Consider the following 18,949-nt stretch of genomic DNA (forward strand, 5'->3'; position numbering starts at 1 on the left):
GACATCACTGCTCAGTTTATTCCACTTATCAATGCTACGATGCGGGAAACTGTATTTTCTCATGTCATTTAGACAGATGTCTTTTATTAGCTTTTTTCCATGTCCTCGGAGATAATTACTTGTGGTCACCTTTATCAATTCTCTGTCCAGTATGTCAATCTTGTTCACCAATTTATACATAGTTATCATGTCTCCTCTTGTTCTTCTCTCTTCTAATGTGGTCAGCCCCAGCTTCCTCAGTCTTTCCTCATAGTCTAACTCTCTGACTCCTGGTACCATCCTTGTTGCCAGCCTCTGTACCCTTTCTACCTTCACATTTTTCTTCATATGCGGTGACTAGACACAAGCTCTATATTCTAACTGGGGTCTTATTAAGGTACATAATATCTTCTTCATCATTCCTTCATCTAGGTAGTGGAACGCAAGACCAATATTTTGAAGCATGTTATATGTTTTCCAAAAAATCTTGTTAATGTGTTTCTCCGGTGACAAAGTGTTTTGCACGGTTACTCCTAAGTCTTTCTCCTCATTGGTCTCTTTAATTTTCTCATCACCCAGCCTGTAATCCCAGTTTGGTCTGTATCTACTTCTTCCCATTTTCATAACATGGGTCTTGTCTATATTAAATTCCATCTGCCACTCCTTACTCCACTCATATATTTTATCAAGATCTTCCTGTAACTTGTTACAATCTTCCACATTCCTTACTCTCCTCATAATTTTAGTATCGTCCGCAAACATATTCATGTAACTGTCAATTCCTACTGGCTTATCATTAACATAAATCAAAAACATGATGGGACCAAGCACTGACCCTTGTGGAACTCCACTGGTTACCTTCTTCCACTCGGACTTCCTTCCTCTCACCACTGTTCTCATTTTTCTTCCCATTAAGTAATTTTCCATCCATTTTGCTAGTTTATCATTTATTCCTCCAATCTTCTTTAGTTTCCACATCAGTCTATTGTATGGTACTTTATGAAAGGCCTTTCTCAAGTCCAGGTAGATAGCATCCACCCATCCCTCTCTATGTTGTAGTATGTCAGTCACTCTTGAATAAAAACATAATAAATTGGATACTCACGATCTTCCTTTTCTGAAACCAAACTGCCTTTCACTCAGAATGTTTTCACTTTCTAGATACTCACTCCACTTAGCTTTAATTACTTCTTCACATACCTTGCACAATACACTAGTCAACAATACTGGTCTATAATTTAGCGGTTCCATTCTACTACCATTCTTATATATAGGCACAATGTCAGCTCTTTTCCACTCTTTCGGGACTAATCCTGTTCGTATGGAGGTATCCACAATATCAAATATGGGGTTCAACAATTGATCTTTACATTCTTTTAGCAACCTCCCAGATATGCTATCAGGCCCCATTGATTTATTAATATCCAGATTGCTTATAATTTTCCTTACGTCTTCTTTAGTAACCATGATGTCCTGCATTTGCTTTATTTCCGTAGGCCTTCCTCCCATAAAATGCTCCTCCTTTGTAAACACTTTGCAAAAGTTGTCATTCAAAATTTCAGCTATCTCTCCAGCATCTTCATATACTTCTTCCCCGTTTTTTTATCTTTTCTATTGCCTCCCTTTTATTTAATTTTCCATTTATGAATTTGTAAAACATTTTTGGGTCACTATCACAGTTTTCCACCACCCTCTGTTCATATTCCTTCTGTGCTGTTCTCCTTACTTCAACATATCTATTCCTTGCTGTTTTGTAGCCTTCCCTTGATAATACATCACTGCTTTTCTTAAGTTTCTTCCATGCCTTTTTTTTTTTTTTTTTTTTTTTTTGTGTGTGTGTGTGTGTGTGTAAAACACTGTAGTAAGGAAAAGGATATATATGTACAGTGCCACCTTCGTAAACGTTTCTAATCTATTTCATATAATGTACTTGGACTTATACCAAAAAAGGAATATACAAGACAAATTTTTTTTAATGAGAAATAAAGGGGAAATTATTAATCCATTCCCATTGAAAAAAAAATTGTTTTGGTATATCATACACTACATTAATGAAGTTGTATAAGATAAGCTAAACACTATTATATTTGACGGCATGTAAGATGTACGGTCATACAAGACGCATGCCAATTTCAGCAGGAAAAAACCTTTTTATTATTATACATGTAATGTTTAAAGGAAGCTTGTAGTATAGCTGAAGAAAAAAAGCAAGCAATCACAATAGTGAAAATATCCTGCATAACTGAAGTAACTAAACAGATTATGTCATGGAGGCAAGGCAAAGAATGCAGGCCAACTGCCCAAGATATCAACAACGCAGTTGGTGCACCACTGAATAGGGTCACATTTTCTACTCGGCATTTCCTTGTAATGAAGAAAAATAATTACAATTGATATAGCATCTTTACCTATGATATGGTGGTGTAAATCTTTGGGTGTAAGTGTGAGGGAAATTTCAAAATCAAATCTACTGGTGACCTCACATATACTTATGAGATAAAGGATGATTTTTTCCATTTTTTGAAAAAAGGTGCATTTTATATGCAGTAAAATACAATAAATACAAAAGCCTCTGGATCAGCCAAGTGAGGTCTCTCTATATCAATGTCTTGAAAGTCAGGGCGATTCGCCTGGGGCTCCAACACTTTGTGGAGGGGTTGCAGGATTCCGTTATTACTGTTTTCTCCAACAACACCATGGTGCTCCCATACCTGAGCAGAGAAGGGGTAACCACTCCATCCTCCTCAACAATAACCCTCGGGAGATCCTAGACTAAGCAGATGTTCATTTGGTGGGAATACTGACCCAGTTCGTAAGGGGCTCCGACAACCAAGTAGCCGACTACCTCAGCAGGCAACACCAGATTCTATCCATGGAGTTGGACACTAAACATGGACATGTGCTGCCAGTTGTGGCAAGTATGGGGCTATTCGACTGTGGATCTCTTTGCCACACACCTCAACTACAAAATCCCGAACTTTGTGTCTCCATTTCAAGATCCCGAAGCAATTGCCAGAGATGCCTTTCTTTACGATTGGGACAACCAGGACCTGTATGCCTTCCTTCTATTTCCTCTCATCAGGAAAGTGCTCAACAAGCTTCGGGTTTCCAGCAACACCAGGCTCATCCTGATTGCGCCGTTCTGGCCAGAGAGAGTGATTTCCGGACTTGTTGGAGGTGTCACGAGAGCCATCCTGACGACTTCCGCTTCAGAGAGACCTCTTGACTCAGCCCCACACCCACAGGTTCCACCAGTCTCCACGGGCCTCAGCTAAAAGGGTGGAAACTGTCAAGCAATACTTGAGATACAGAGGCTTCTCTTCTAAGGTGGCACAATTCTTGGCACATGATAAGAGGCCATCCACTTCTTTAAACTATCAGCACAAGTGGAAGAGGTACAGGAAATGGTGCAAGGACAACGGGCATACCGTTTCCAATTCCACGGTCCAGAATGTCACAGGTTTTCTTGTTTATTTGCAACAGGTTTATCATCTTTCCGCCTCTGCTATCAAGGGCTACAAGGCCATACTTAACGGCGTTCTTGTGATCAGAGAGGGTTGGACCTCAACAACAACCAGGTGCTGCGGCTTATTATCAGAGCCTGCTCTTCCCAGCCACGGAGGCCTACCAGGGATCTTAGATCTTCCTGGAACTTGGATGTGGTGCTTCGCTACTTAACCAAGGCTCCCTTTGAACCTCTTCAGCTCTCGTCCACCAGAGACCTGGTGGACGAGACCACTTTTCTGCTTGCTCTTGCAACATCACAAAGAATAAGAGAGATCCAAGCACTCTCCCACAGGACGAGCTAGCAAGAGCAGGATCTTCTGGTCTCTTATCTTCCTGAGTTTATTGCCAAGATGGATACGGAAGCCCACAGTACACAAAGGGAATTCCGTATTAACCCTTAAAGTACGGGTTTTGATTTACTTTCCGTCTGTTACAACGGGGAAAAATCACACCTGTCAAAAATACTGAAAATATTTTTCCTTATAAAAACATATTTCTTTTGTGTTATTCTGAGTAAAATGATGTAATTTTTAACATGTTAAGACCTCTGAGAGCAAAGTTATTGCATATAAAAAAATTCATGGCAGAACCCGCTGCTAAGAAATACCCCCCAAGCTCAAATAGCACCACATGCTCTCTCTCTCTCTCTCTATCCTTTTGGGCATTTGAATTTTATGTAAAAGTAGGAAGTTTTCCACTTTCATGTCAAGAATATGCTAACTCAAATATATGAAATGATGTGTAAAACAGGAAAAGAAAAAGAAACCACATATTACAAGTATTGTGAATTTCTATAATAACTAGAATCGGGCAACTCTTATTAGCAATGGGATTCATGTGACTTGGCCGACAAGCACAGTCCTGTAGAGGCAACGAGGGGTGACACACACCAGTGCATTGCTGGAGGGGAATAGGCTACGTGAGGAAGTTTATGAAGATGAGGGTTGGTCTCTCTCTCCCAGATCACTATCAGAATCACTACTGGAGTCTTCACTTTCTTCTGTCTCAGTAAAAAAATTAGTCTTCATTTTCATCACTCCTCAATGTCATTACTGAGTAACACTGACATAACATCACTCGGAGTACCGTTTCCTCCCTCCGAATGAGGGGGTTGCCAGATGTCGCCTCGAAATGGGAAAAGATGACCTATTGTGAGGGAACATATGTCTCAAGGCTCAAGCAGACGAGCAAGAAAAGATGCCAGATACCTCCACTTGCCCCAGGACCAATAGTGAGGGGGAGAGATTCAAACGTTTAGCGCGGAAAAATCATGATTACCGGTACGATCCTCGCCTCTCTGCACGCGATGCTACAATCGTACATTTACGATCACCGTACTTTAAGGGTTAAGAGCCTTGCTACCATAGCGGGTTCCAAGGATGTGGAGAGACTACTATGTCCCGTTTGGGCACTACGTCACTACCTGCACAGAACGGCTACGGCTACAAGAACCCGAAACCTCTTCCTTGCTGTTAAGTGTCCTTCCAAACCTATGTCCAAGGATACTGGGATACCATCAAGTCAGCCCACGCTTCCATCCCTGACTCTTCTTGCTGTGAGCTTAAGGTCCATGCCCACGACATCCATGACATTGTTACCTCTATGCTTATGTGGAAGAACTGCTACGTTCCCTCTATCTTGAAGCCTGCTGGAGCCTTGCAGCCTGCTGGAGGTCGCAATCGGTCTTTGCTGACCATTATCTCCGGGAAATAGTAAGACAGGAGGGGGATATCTTCGCCTTGGGTCCAGTGGTTGCTGCTGGACACATAGTCGACTGACTACTGCCACTAGTTATACACAACCCTAGGAAGTATGCTCAAGGTTGCTTTTCTTGGGGGCACTTCCGTACCATCCTAGCACCTTCAGCCTAAGGAGAGGGTCAGTAGCCAGGACTGAGCACCCTTCTCAGCTCACACCTCCAGTCAAGGACATATGCACACTCCTAGGGCACTCACCACTGGTCACCTAGGGCTTTAATTCTTGAGACACATGGGTCAAGGAGTACTCCCATGCACCTGGTTGCATTCTCCAGCACCCTCTTTCTCCATGTCAACTTCAACCATGGGTTAGTGTTTCCACAATGGACTGTTATTTCACCCTCTATGCCTGCCACATCCTGTTGAATCCTACCTCCTTAAATGTTGGAGTCTGCTAGTTTTTTGTATGAAAAACTGGTCTCTGTGATAGACATGTAATTTTTAATGCTAAAATTAATTTCTTCACTTACCTGTTTTTCATACAAAAACAAGTGCCCTCCCTTCCTTCCCCAGCCTGATTCTACACACATGAGAATTAACTGAAGGGCTGCATAGCCAATCCCGTCAGCAGCACTGGGCACTGCGCTGGCAGGCATAGCACCAAGCAGAATTTTTAAAATCTCGGCAGATGAAAGTGAGTGAAACAGTGGCTAGTTTTTGTATGAAAAACGGGTAAGTGAAGAAATTAATTTTAGCATTAAAAATTATATTTTTATTATTATCCTAATCACAAATTCATACAAGGAAAAGAGATTGTCTTTAGAAAGCATTTACTACACAATATAATTATAAAAAAAGATATATGATTATGATATCTTTTAATTATAACAATACTAATATCATGTATGTTGCAAAACGTTTTTAGTTACCCAAAACATTACATATTTAATTCAAGGAGTTTCAGTCCTAGCATCTTACCTTTTATTGCCATGGCCCAGTTTGCCATCATCTCCTTCACCCCATGAGTACACATCTCCATCAGCTGTTAATGCCAGACAATGCTTTCCTCCTGAGTTGACAGCAACCTTACGGATCACAATATGCTGAATGGACTCCAGGAGTGTTGGGGTTGAGACAGATTCCACACCACCGATGCCTAGCCGACCTCCTGCGCCATAGCCAGTTGCATAAACCTGTATATAAAAGACACGTGTATGCATGTGTGTTTGTGTTTATGGGTGTTTATGTATATGTGTGTGTGTGCATTTACCTAGTTGTAACATACAGGAAAAGAGCTATGCTCATGCTGCCCAGTCTACATATCTATGCAAATCCAACATTTTTTTTAACTTGTTGATTGTCCTTGCTACACAACTCTCTTATCTAAACTATTCCACACCTCTACACATCTTTGTGGAAGGCTGAACTTCTTGATATCTCTCCTGCAATTGTCCTTTCTTAATTTCTTTCCATGTCCTCTTGTCTCACTGGTGTCCCAGATTAGTAAGTCTTCTGTATCTAATTTTTCCAGTCCAGTGACACTGTTTCTATATTCTCTCAATGTCCATCCTGACACTCCATCTGGCCCCATTGCCTTTCTTACATCTACCTTTTCTAGTAATGCTCTAATTTTCATATATACATATATATACAGTGGAGACTCAATACTCAAAACTTAATTCGTTCCAAATGGCCGTTTGAGTATTAAATAGTTTGACTATTGATACCTATAAATCAGGTAATTCGTTCCAGCCATTGCCAAACCCATGTTTAGAAAAAAGCAGCGGTTTAATTTTGCAGTCGCCGCTAGCATTGGCACACAGAAGCAGGGTTAGCCTGTCTTTCATGGGCTTGTGTCCTGACTTCTCTTCCTTTGTTATATAGACCATGTTTGGTAGTTTTTCCTTTCCAAAACAGGCCAATTTCATCACAATTAAAGATCTGTTGTGAGGTTAAGTGCTCCTTATCCACAAATTTCTTAAATTCAGGCACAAATTACTCAGCAGCAACTCTATCAGCACTTGCGGGATCGCTGTGCCTCACAACAGAATGAATTCCAGTCCTTTTCTTGAAATTCACAAACCACCCTTTTCTTGCTTTTAAAATCATCATTGGAGTCAGATGTAGTATCAGAAATATGATCACGATGCAGCAGCAAAGCCTTCACACAAATTATGCCCTCTGACAAAGAATAACCAGCCATCTGCCTTTGGTTTATCCAATCAACAAGTTTTCTTTTCTTCCACTGCTGCAGGTCACTTAAATTGCCTTTTCACACCAATAGCCACATCAGGTCTTTTAATGAGGTCTATCTTCTTTAATATTGTGGCTACTGTAGATTTAGCCATACAGTACTCAACTGCAAGATTGGTTATTCTTCCCCTTTTCTCGTATTTATCAATAATCTCCTTTTTTTTCTTTCGATGGTTGTCACTACATTCTTTCTTGTAGGCTTATTCTCACCACTAACATGCCTCTTCGGTGCCATTGTAAGCTTCTAAAAAAAAAAAAAAAAAAAAAAAAAAAAAAATCCAGAGAGAAAGCACAGGACATTGTTCTTCTTATGACAGCAAAGGATCAACTGCCTGCGATGGACCGGTGTGGCACGTGGGGTGGCGGGAAGGATGAAAGTGCAGGACAATGTTATTCTTACGACAGCGAAGGATCAACTGGCAGTGGTGGACTGGTGGGGTGCGTGGGGCGTCGGGAAGGATGAAAGCGTAGGACAATGTTATTCTTACGACAGCAAAAGATCAACCGACTGCGGTGGACCTTTGGGGCGTGTCAGGCGGCGGGAATGATGAGGCCTTTTTTGTTTATATCCACGTGGACGGACGTTCGACTAATAGGTATTTTTTTTAGTATTAAGTCAAACTTTTGCATTTGACTATTTAGACGTTCAAGTATTGAGTCTCCACTGTATATATATATATATATATATATATATATATATATATATATATATATATATATATATATATATATATATATATATATATATATGGTGATTTGAAATGGCACCAAAAAATCTTATAGGATAGGGTACAAATTTGATAATGAACACACTACAATAATTTTTTTTTTCCCCAAAACAAAATATAAGAAATAGCTATGCAGGCAAATTCAGTATGGTGGTTATAGGGAATGGCATGAGTGAGTAAACTTAGAAACTTCATCATATTCAGCTAAAATAAGAATGGTTGAAGCCTTGTACATACCTTGCCATCTGCTGTCACAGCAAAAAGTGTTTGTTCTCCTCCAATGAGTTGCACAGGCCTTAGCGCTGTCAGGGTGTCACAAGGTGTTGGAAGCTTCACCTTGGCTCCCTCTACACCTCCTAATTGACCACGGTGGTTGTGGCCCCACCCAAATATGCTTCCACTTCCACCCCAAGATAATGTCCAGTCCTCTGGCCGCCTGTTTGGACAAAATGTACAAGAATATCTTAATTAACACAAATGTGATCTTCTTACACAAAACTTTAGCTAGCAGTACAGTTCTGGCTGCTACTGTATATGCCATATTTGAAGAAAATTGCTACAATCTTTTAATGATGAATTTTTTTTCTAAACAGACAATTTCTTTATATAATGCAACTGACACTTGTAAAAATAATTTTGATCTTGATGTTATACATTATTCAAAAATGCTTCAAAGTCTAGCATTTACATCAATAACTAATGTAAGGGATTACTTTCAGTGTTCTCAGACACCTGTATTTCTGTGAAGCTTACTTCAGAAGTTATGTTTCACAGAGTGAAAATGAAAACTAGATCTAAGGCTATGAGTTGCAGAAATTCTAATAGAAACACCTGAGAAGGGTCAAGACATTTTGTGCTAATACCATAAGAATGGTCCCATCTAAGGACATTTCTGGTTACCTCCCAAGAATGGGAGTTACAGACTTTATTTACAATAATTATGAAACTTCATTTTCTGTGAAGGGTACAAGTGCGTAAAGTGTTTGTAGAATAGTGTAAAAAGGCATAGAGTTATCTCTAGAGGGCATGCTATGATTATCCTCTTGTGTTATGAGACAATCCACGTATGCCACTGACAGTAATCACAGTTCCACCAGATATCTACTGTCTCCTCCTGTGATGATTAGGCATATCAAGGTTCATTTATTGAGGGATTTCTGCAATCAAATCAAAGGGGATTGGATTATATTTTGTTACATTTATGATAAAAATAAATTACATACCATAGACTTTGGAATATAAGATGACACTTGAATTATCGTAAAAATATTGAAAGAACGGCATTGTCGTACACATCAGATACTAAAACAACGACTTTAAAGTTTTATGAAAATTACCATTGTAAACAACACCCTTATATTACAACTTTAAGGAATGTTAGACATGGTAAAACATGAACTTGTTCCAGAAAATATGAAGGGACCATAATGCCACTATTGTAGTTTTGAGATAGAGTTAACTTTAAGAAATTATAGCACATAGAAAAAGCATAATCATAATGTATCATATATCAATGGAAAGCTTATGACAAGACAAGTTTCCATTTGGATTTCCCTGAAAAAAAAAAAAAAAATAAATAAATAAATAAATAAATAAATAAAAAAAAAAAAAAAAAAAAAAAAAAATCCTGTTATTCTTGGATTGTTGCTCAAACTCGACTACAGGGAACTGGTTCTATGAACATGGGGTGGCATAATTTTTAGTAAAAAATAATCAAAATTACATTTTTATGAATTTTTCTCAAAAAGATTTCTCAATTTTTTTTTTTTTGGGGGTGGATTTCATTATGTTATGTTTGGCATAAAGGCATTATTTACTGACAAAATCATAGATGGGCACATTACCTAATGATGGATGTATAAGTTGCTTATGTGGGTGCCATTGGATGGAGGGGTGGAAGGGTTAGTAATCCAGGACTTTAATTTAAAGAATACAAAATGCGACATGCACGTGTACACAATGCAGAGACGCCACCATGTGTCTTTCCAGAATCTTCCCATGCTTCTTTGAACTTTTCAGATACCTGGTATCACTGAGCTTGGTAGAACACATCAAAAGTCTCACCTGCTAAACCACAGCAAGAGTTGTTCATCATGCTGATGTTGGAACACATTATGTAGCTCATGATCAAGAGTCAGCACTTCTCCTTCGCCCAACATCTCAGTCAGTTTTTTACGTACCTGTAAGAAAAAAATTAAGCAGTATGTGAAATATCTGTAGTACACAATATCTTCTGAAAAAGAGTGCAAATATGCAACATATACCTATATACCTTGCATTTCCACTCCAATTACTCTCTCCCTGCCCCACCTCATTATTCTCTCTCCTTACCTCGCACCCAAAACTAAGCTCATTCAATTCCTATCTTGTCATATCTCGAGTAAATGACTTATCCCTCTATGTGATCCCAGCCATCTGTCTCAACATTATCTAATTGCAGCCAACCAACACATTGTTCAAATTCTTCAATAGAGCCCATGTTTTAGAGCCATATAACAATACTATCTTATTCATGTGTTGAATACTCTTCCATGTTCTTAAATGAAATGTATGTATAGTGAATATTTGTCCATCAATAATGCAATTATTTTATGTAAATATTAATGAGGTCCATAAAAAAAATATGTTTTCAATAATTGGCTGTTGAAGGATCTGACAAATAAATATTACATATGAATAAAACATGCTGGGTAGGTAAATTTGAATTTCCTGGAGTCAGTGTCTACATAGATCTAGATTTGCTGTTATTCCTACGCAAAAACACATATAAACTCTTACTAATGTAATTTATACATTCCACCCACACTTTCCTCTTTCCTTCTATTCACAATAAACAGCACAGTTTCACATTTCCTCAAAATGTAAGAATTATATGTCCATCCTTGTTTTCTTCTCTTGTTATTAATCCATAACATATTTGGAGATTGGTGAATCTAAGTAAACTAACTTGTAGTAAATAGAATTTCACCTAACTAGTATCAAACAGAATTTTACAAAATCATGAAATAGACAACAACTTACATCTGCACAAAATCCCTGAGGCAAAACAGTACGTTCAATGAGAGCCTTGAGAACCCTGGAAGCGGTGCAGTACCTCCTGAACCAGGCCCATTTGTGAGCTTCACCAGAACCAACGCCCTTATCTAGCTCCAGGTCACATGCCAGTCCCACCAGAACCTTTGGAAACAAACACATACTTGTGATGCTTAGGCTACAACTCTACTCATAAAAAAAAAAAGGTACTTGATAAGAACATATGTATCCTTTTAGAGCCAATACACCCATAACACACACATTTTTCTTGTTGTAGGGAACATACAATAACATTTAACATCATATTAAAAGACAAATTTCTAATCTATTACAGCTAATAATAAAACAGAGTTCAGGATGATAAATTTCAATGACACCTTTACAAAATTATACTGTTTTAAATATGAGAAAATTATGTTTTGTATTCGGCTTAAGCATAAATTACAATAGTTTTTTTTATTTATTTTTTTTATATCTATTCAGGCTTAGTGAGTTCATATGACAGTATATCAGAGTTGGTGTTCCCTTATAAATGGCAGTCAGATCAGTTACACTAAAAAAGAAGTTGTTTTTAGTATTCCAATTGATTTTTAGTTGTTTTCAGTTGATGGTCTCAAGGTGGAATTGCTGCAGTTCCTGAAGAGTAACCAAGAATAAAGGAATGTTGCATGGGTTTATTTCTTATTGTATGTGCCTATTATGAAAAATCACTCACCATCATCATTATTTTCATAGTGTTAGAGAGAGAGAGAGAGAGAGAGAGAGAGAGAGAGAGAGAGAGAGAGAGAGAGAGAGAGAGAGAGAGAGAGAGAGAGAGAGAGAGAGAGAGAGAGAGAGAGAGCTGCTTCTAAGTCAGGTACCTCCCCATCCCCACCCTGCCCGGATATGGTGCCAGGAGCCATTTTCTGTTGTTCGGAGTGAAGAGGTTAAGGAGTTTTTTTGACTAGTTGGAAAACAAACGGCATGATCCCAGATAGAAACACAAAGCCAATGAGATTCTGGGGCTGTATTTATAAAACTATGATTCGACATAAGGGAAACATAAATCCACAAGATGGCGAACACCATGACTTATGTGAAACATAAGTCTTATGTCTCATGTTAGCTCATCATAAACTCACGGTCCCATTATGTTTGGGTGGGAGCAAGAATAGTATCGCTATGTTGAATCATAAGAGTCAACATGGCAGAGGCAGTGGGACAGCGACGACGCCACCTGAAAAATTTTCGTGATCGTAGAGACGTGTTGGCTGAACTAAGTGACTCAGAACTGATAAGAGGTATCAGTTAGAGTGTGCAGCCAAGATATATGGGGCTGACATACAAGGATTCCTAGGGAAAGTGAACTCTAGCAGGGGTGTGAGAGGGAGACGGTTAGAGCTGGATGCTGCTTTGAGGGGGACAGTGGTTACCCAAATAAAAAGTGGCTTCTGACACTATATCTTCAACCTCTGCCTGGCCCACACTCCAACTACAATAGGTAAGTTTTGCAACATTAATATTTTTCATATTAGGTAGTTTGTTTCATTCATTCCATATTGCACATATACTATTCATTTTAGTGGGTTAGATTAGGGTGCTATTACATCTCATGGCATAAAGAAAAAGTTCTCAGCAAACTATTTGCTCACATTATAATACAGTGGTACATATCTTTACCACTGGAAATTGTTAGCTCCTAAGACATTAGTTTTACCAAATTTATCATTAAGGTAAATCAGGTTACATTTAATTAAGTTAGTTTAGATTATGGAATTATATAGTTGGTTTGATTAGATTTAGTTCATTGTTAAGGTAGATTTAGTTATGCTTAGTTTGGTTACATTAGGTTTAATTTATTTTCATACCAAACTTGTCATCAATGCTAGGTAAGGTTTAGTTAATTTCTTGTCAATTTGTTAAGATGGGTTAGGTTAGGCTTAGTTAAGTTAGATATAATCAAGTTTGGTTTATTTATTTATTTTTTGTTATTGTCATGTGTGAGAACTTTTATTTTGATAATTTTGATGTGCTTTGAATGAATCTAGTAACCATTTTCATTGCAAATCAATGTTTTACATGTTTGGGGTGATTAAAAAAATAGAAAAAAGATCTTCCTCCCCCCAAAAAAGTAGTTTCATTACAAAATGTTACATAGGTGTGCACACACACACACACACACACACACACACACACACACGAGACTGAGGAAGTGGTTCATAACCCAGAAAAGTACAGTAAGAAAGGACTAAAGAAACTTACGTATGAGTGGAATGTAATGTATTCCAACATAAATGGAGTGATATCGGGGATTTTAGAACTCAACGATTACTTGAGGGATAAGAACCCAGATATTGTGGGTCTTACTGAAACAAAACTGAGAGAGGGAGAAGACCTGATGATGGTTGGAGAAGGGAAATATAATGTTTGGAAAAGAAATAGAGTAGGTAAGATGGGAGGAGGAGTGATGTTGCTGGTTAAAAAAGATATAAAGGTGGATCAAGTGAAAGAAGGTATGGGAAAGGCAGAAGTGCTAAAGATCAGAGCAGAAACTAATGAAGGAAAAAGAGGCACTACATAGTGGTGTACGTACCACCTAAGACAAATGCATGGTCAGTACAGGAATATGAAGAAATGATAAGAGATACAGGAACATGTCTGGAAGAAATGTTGGGTGGCTGTGAACGAACTATAATGATGGGAGATTTTAATTGTAAAGAGGTGTGTTGGGAGGACTGGTCAATGGAAGGATCAGAGACAACATGAGGAAATACACTATTGACACTGGCAATGGAAAATGTGTTAACTCAGTGGGTCAAAGAAGATACTAGGTTTGGAGGAGAGGGAGCATCGTCAAGACTGGACTTGGTCTTTAGTACAGAGCCAATGGTCATTGAGGAGATGAGGGTGGAGTGCCCTTTAGCAAAGAGTGATCATGCAGTTTTGGAGTTCAAGGTGATAGATGAAGAGAAATCTAGAAGAAATGAAGAATATAAAGTGGGAAGATGGAATTATGCCAAGACAGATTTTGGAAACCTAAAGAAATTCTTTCAAGAGACAAATTGGATGAAATTCAAGAGTGCTAAGGAGCAAATGAAAAGTGGAAGGAATTTATAAAAATATACAAAGAAGGTGAGAAAAATTTGTACCAATAAGACAACATAGAGAAGTTGGAAAGCAGGACTGGTTTAACGATAGATGTGAAAAGGCTAGAACAAGAAAAGAGGATGCATGGAAGAGGTGGAGAAGGAAAAGACGGATTAAGCAGTGGGAAAGTTACAAAAGAGCAAGAAATGAATATGTGTTGATTAGAAGAGAAGAAAGAAAGAAACAAGAAAAGGATATAATTGATAAATGTAAAGACCAACCAAGGCTTTTTACAGACATGTGAACAACAACATCAAAAATAGAGAAAGTATTGAAAGTTTAGAAGTAAATGGAGTATGCAGTGAAGATCCCAGGAAATGGCAGAGGCTATGAATGGATGCTTTCGGAAGGTATTCACAAAGGAGACTGCTTTTGACAAACCACTGGTAATGGAACAGAAAGGGATTATGAAGGAGTTTCAAGTAACTGTGGAGGAGATCAAGAATATGATGGGGAGTTTAGAAGTGAGAAAAGCTGTGGGACCTGATGGGGTATCAGGATGGATTTTAAGAGAATGCAGGGAGCAACTGGCAGAAAAAGTTTGTGAAGTAATTGATGCCTCATTAAGGGAAGGTGTAGTGCCCCAAGACTGGAAAAGAGCTAACATTGTCCCAATTTATAAATCAGGTAACAAGAGAGACCCATTGAACTATAGACCAGTGTCACTTACAAGTGTGGTAGCTAAGATGTGTGAGAGGGTGGTGAAGAATAGATGGACAGACTTCTTGGAGAAAAATGACATACTTTGTGAGTGTCAATTTGGTTTTAGAAAAGGGCGTTCATGCACGACAAACCTGATATGTTACTATTCGAGGGTGATAGATGTAATACAGGAAAGAGATGGTTGGGCTGATGGAATATATCTGGATTTAAAAAAGGCCTTTGATAAGGTACCACACCGGAGACTGATCTGGAAACTTGAAATGGTAGGAGGAGTGCATGGCAGTTTACTAAAATGGATGGAAGACTTTTGGTAGGAAGAGAAATGAGAACAATAATTAAGGACAGACCATCAGAATGGGGCTTGGTGGAGAGTGGAGTTCCACAGGGATCAGTGTTGGCACCAGTAATGTTCGCGGTCTACATAAATGACATGGTGGATGGGGTGTCCAGTTATGTGAGCCTATTTGCAGACGATGCAAAATTGTTAAGAAAAGTGAGATGTGACAAAGATTGCGAACTACTCCAGGAAGACTTGGACAGAATATGGAAATGGAGCTGTACATGGCAAATGGAGTTCAACACGACAAAATGCAAGAAATTAGAGTTTGGCAAGAGTGAAAGAAGAATCAGGAGTATGTACAAGATAGGAAATGAAGACATAAAACCAGTCATGAAGAAAAAGACCTTGGGGTGACAATTACCAATGACCTATCGCCAGAGAGACATATAAACAAAATAATTGGAGAAGTATTGAACTTATTGAGGAACATAAGAGTGGCGTTCAGATATTTAGATGAAGAAATGATGAAGAAAATAATTACTGCAATGATAAGACCGAAGGCTTGAATATGCAACAATACAGTGGGCTCCGAACTTAAAGAAACACATAAGGAAACTAGAGAAAGTACAGAGGGCTGCAACAAAAATGGTGCCTGACTTAAGAGATTTGACTTATGAAGACAGACTGAAAAGAATGCAACTTCCGACCCTGGAAAACAGAAGAGAAAGGGGAGACCTGATAGCAATATACAGAGTGATGATTGGCATGGAAAAAATGGATAGGGAAGATCTGTGTATGTGGAATGAAAGAATGTCGAGAGGGCATGGGAAAAACTAAAATGGCCACTTATAGGAGAGATGTGAAAAATATAGCTTCCCTCATAGAAGGGTGGAAGCATGGAATAGTTTAGACGTGGAAGTGGTCAACGCAAGGAATATTCATGATTTTAAGAAAAAGCTGGACATTAGTAGATATGGAGACGGGACAGCACGAGCATAGCTCTTTTCCCGTATGTTACAATTAGGTAAATACAATTAGGTAAATACACACACACACACACAAACACACACACACACACACACACACACACACACACACACACACACACACACACCAGCACACCGTCGCCGTAGCTGAGAGAGGACGGCTCATCTCCAGCTGCGGACGGGAAGAAGTGAAAATACCTATGGTGTTACAGGGCCCGGGTACCTCTAAGTTAGTGTCATGTTGATGTCCTACTGTTACATAGTGTTGAAAGTGAGGGATACGGAGAGTGTGGGTGGTGATTGTTTTAGCCATAATCAGCTGATGATAGCAAACATGGCACCTACCCCTAGGCAACCCAAGGATTTTGAAGGTTTTGTAACTACTCCAAGAGGACTGGAGAAATTAGATATGGATGCAAGAATCCAGGCACTGGAAAGTAAGTTCCTAAACATTTTGTCCAAAGAAGAAAAACTGAATAGACTTATAGCCAAGAATGATTAGTTCAAAAAGGAGATCTATTTGTTAACGATAGCGAATAAAGAGCTATTGAAGGGAAAAGTAGAGATGGAGAAGGAAAACCAACAACTAAGGAAACAATGTGAAGAGATGAAGGCTAAACTCCTAGAAGTGGAGATGAAAATATCCGAAGGGGACTTGAGGACGGAGGAATGCCTTAATCTAATTGATGCCAGGATGAAAGAAGTGAACCACGAACATCAGGAGGTACAAAGGTCCTTTAGGGAGATAGTGAAAAAGCAGGAAGAGGAAAATAAAGTGATTACGCAGAGTGAAATGGTAAAGGCACTAAAGGAAAATGAGTATGTGGTGAGAGATATTGCTGAAAAGAAAAAAATGTGTGATCATAACAGGATTGAGGGAGGAAACTAACAGAAACTGGCAGAATAGGAGGAATAAGGAAAATGACAGGATTAAGTCTTTACTGAATAAGATCTCTGTGGAGGAAGAGGACCTATATGCTGAGGTAGAAGAAAGTGTGAGATTGGGAGCTTTTGAGGAAGGCAAGAATAGACCATTAAAATTGAAATTAAAGTCTCAGGTGGAAGCTGAGGCCTTGTTGAGGAGAGCTTGGAAACTTAAGGACTCTGAGGAAACCAAAACAATTTACATAAGAAGAAATATGTCACAGGATGAGCAAGTGAAAATGAAAGAGCTTTGTAACTGAAGTGAAAGAGAGGAATGACAAAATAACAGAGGAGGAAAAGACCATGTTTTTTGGAGGATGAGAAATGGGAGGCTAAAGAAGTGGTGGATAGAACAGGCGGCATAGACATTACATGGAAGACAGAGACTAGGAATGGAATACAAGTGACTTACATGAATATAGATGGATTTCTGTCTAAGAGGCTAGAATGTATGAATTACCTAAGAAATAACGAACCTGACATAATGTGTTTAGTGGAAACAAAGCTAAGGCCCGAAATAAAGCTAGACTGGTTTGTTGTAAAACACTACAAAGTATGGAGAAATGATAGAAAAAATAAAGGAGGTGGTGGTATAATGGTTCTTATTAAAGAAGATCTGATAGTGAAGGATGTGAACTATAGTAAGAGAAATGAGGAAGTGATAAGTATGCTTATAACAGATGGCAAGAGGGACATTAATATTATAACAGTATACATAACACCCAGAACCAATGCTTGGGAATATGAACAGTACCAAATGGTGATGAGAAATACTCTAGACAGAATGAAGGAAGAACTCATCAGAAAGGATAGAGTGATGATAGTCGAAGACTTTAATTGTAAAGAAATAGTGTGGGAAGACTACGAAGTGGTGAACGGTGGTGAGTGGGCAGAGGAATTGTTAAAGGTAGCAACAAATAACTTGATGACACAGTGGGTGAGATCACCAACAAGGTGCAGGGGACAAGATGTTGCAGCAAGGTTGGATTTGGTATTTACCAGGGCATCTCTAAAAGAGGAAATTGAACATAAATGTCCCTTGGGGAGAAGCGATCATGATGTCCTAAGCTTTGAGCTGGATACGGAATTAAGCACGAATAAGATTGTGGAACGCAGGGAGAAAAAATTAAATTAAATTAGGGCAAATTATAACCATATAAGGGAGTTCTTTAATGAAATTGACTGGTCCGTGGTATACCAGGAAAGGGATATGCAATTGAAATACGATAAATTTATGGATTTGTATAACTCTGCTGTGAAAAAGTTTGTGCTATATTACAGAAAGAGGACTTTAAATAATAAATTGTGAAGAAGCAAAAAAGAACAAAGAAAAGGCATGGAAGAAACTTAAGAAAACCAGTGATGTATTATCAAGAGAAGTTTACAAAACAGCAAGAAATAGATATGTTGAAGTAAAGAGAACAGCACAGAAGGAATATGAACAGAGGGTGGTGGAAAACTGTGATAGTGACCCAAAAATGTTTTACAAATTCATAAATGGAAAACTAAATATAAGAGAGGCAATAGTAAAGGTAAAAAATGCGGAAGAAGTATATGAGGATGCTGGAGATATAGCTGAAATTTTGAACGACAACTTTTGCAGTGTTTACAAAGGAGGAGCATTTTATGGGAGGAAGACCTACGGAAATAAAGCAAATGCAGGACATCATGGTTATTAAGGAAGATGTAAGGAAAATTATAAGCAATCTGGATATTAATAAATCAATGGGGCCTGATGGCATATCTGGGAGGTTGCTAAATGAATGTAAGGAT

At 38.6% G+C, this 18,949-nt stretch overlaps 1 protein-coding gene across 4 annotated transcripts in view; it reads right to left on the reverse strand.

Moving 5' to 3' along the window:
* LOC123516504 (E3 ubiquitin-protein ligase HERC2-like) overlaps positions 1-18,949 on the reverse strand; it is a 456,561-nt gene that overhangs the window by 77,921 nt on the left and 359,691 nt on the right. For all 4 annotated transcript variants that reach the window (XM_045275907.1, XM_045275905.1, XM_045275904.1 and 1 more), the window contains 4 exons: positions 11,186-11,341; positions 10,229-10,344; positions 8,402-8,600; positions 6,162-6,376 (listed from right to left, as the gene is read on the reverse strand). In XM_045275907.1, coding sequence (XP_045131842.1) covers positions 6,162-6,376; positions 8,402-8,600; positions 10,229-10,344; positions 11,186-11,341 — 686 coding nt within the window. The remainder of the gene's footprint in view (positions 1-6,161; positions 6,377-8,401; positions 8,601-10,228; positions 10,345-11,185; positions 11,342-18,949) is intronic.

This window comes from Portunus trituberculatus, chromosome 41, assembly GCF_017591435.1.
Source record: "Portunus trituberculatus isolate SZX2019 chromosome 41, ASM1759143v1, whole genome shotgun sequence".
NCBI lineage: Eukaryota > Metazoa > Arthropoda > Malacostraca > Decapoda > Portunidae > Portunus > Portunus trituberculatus.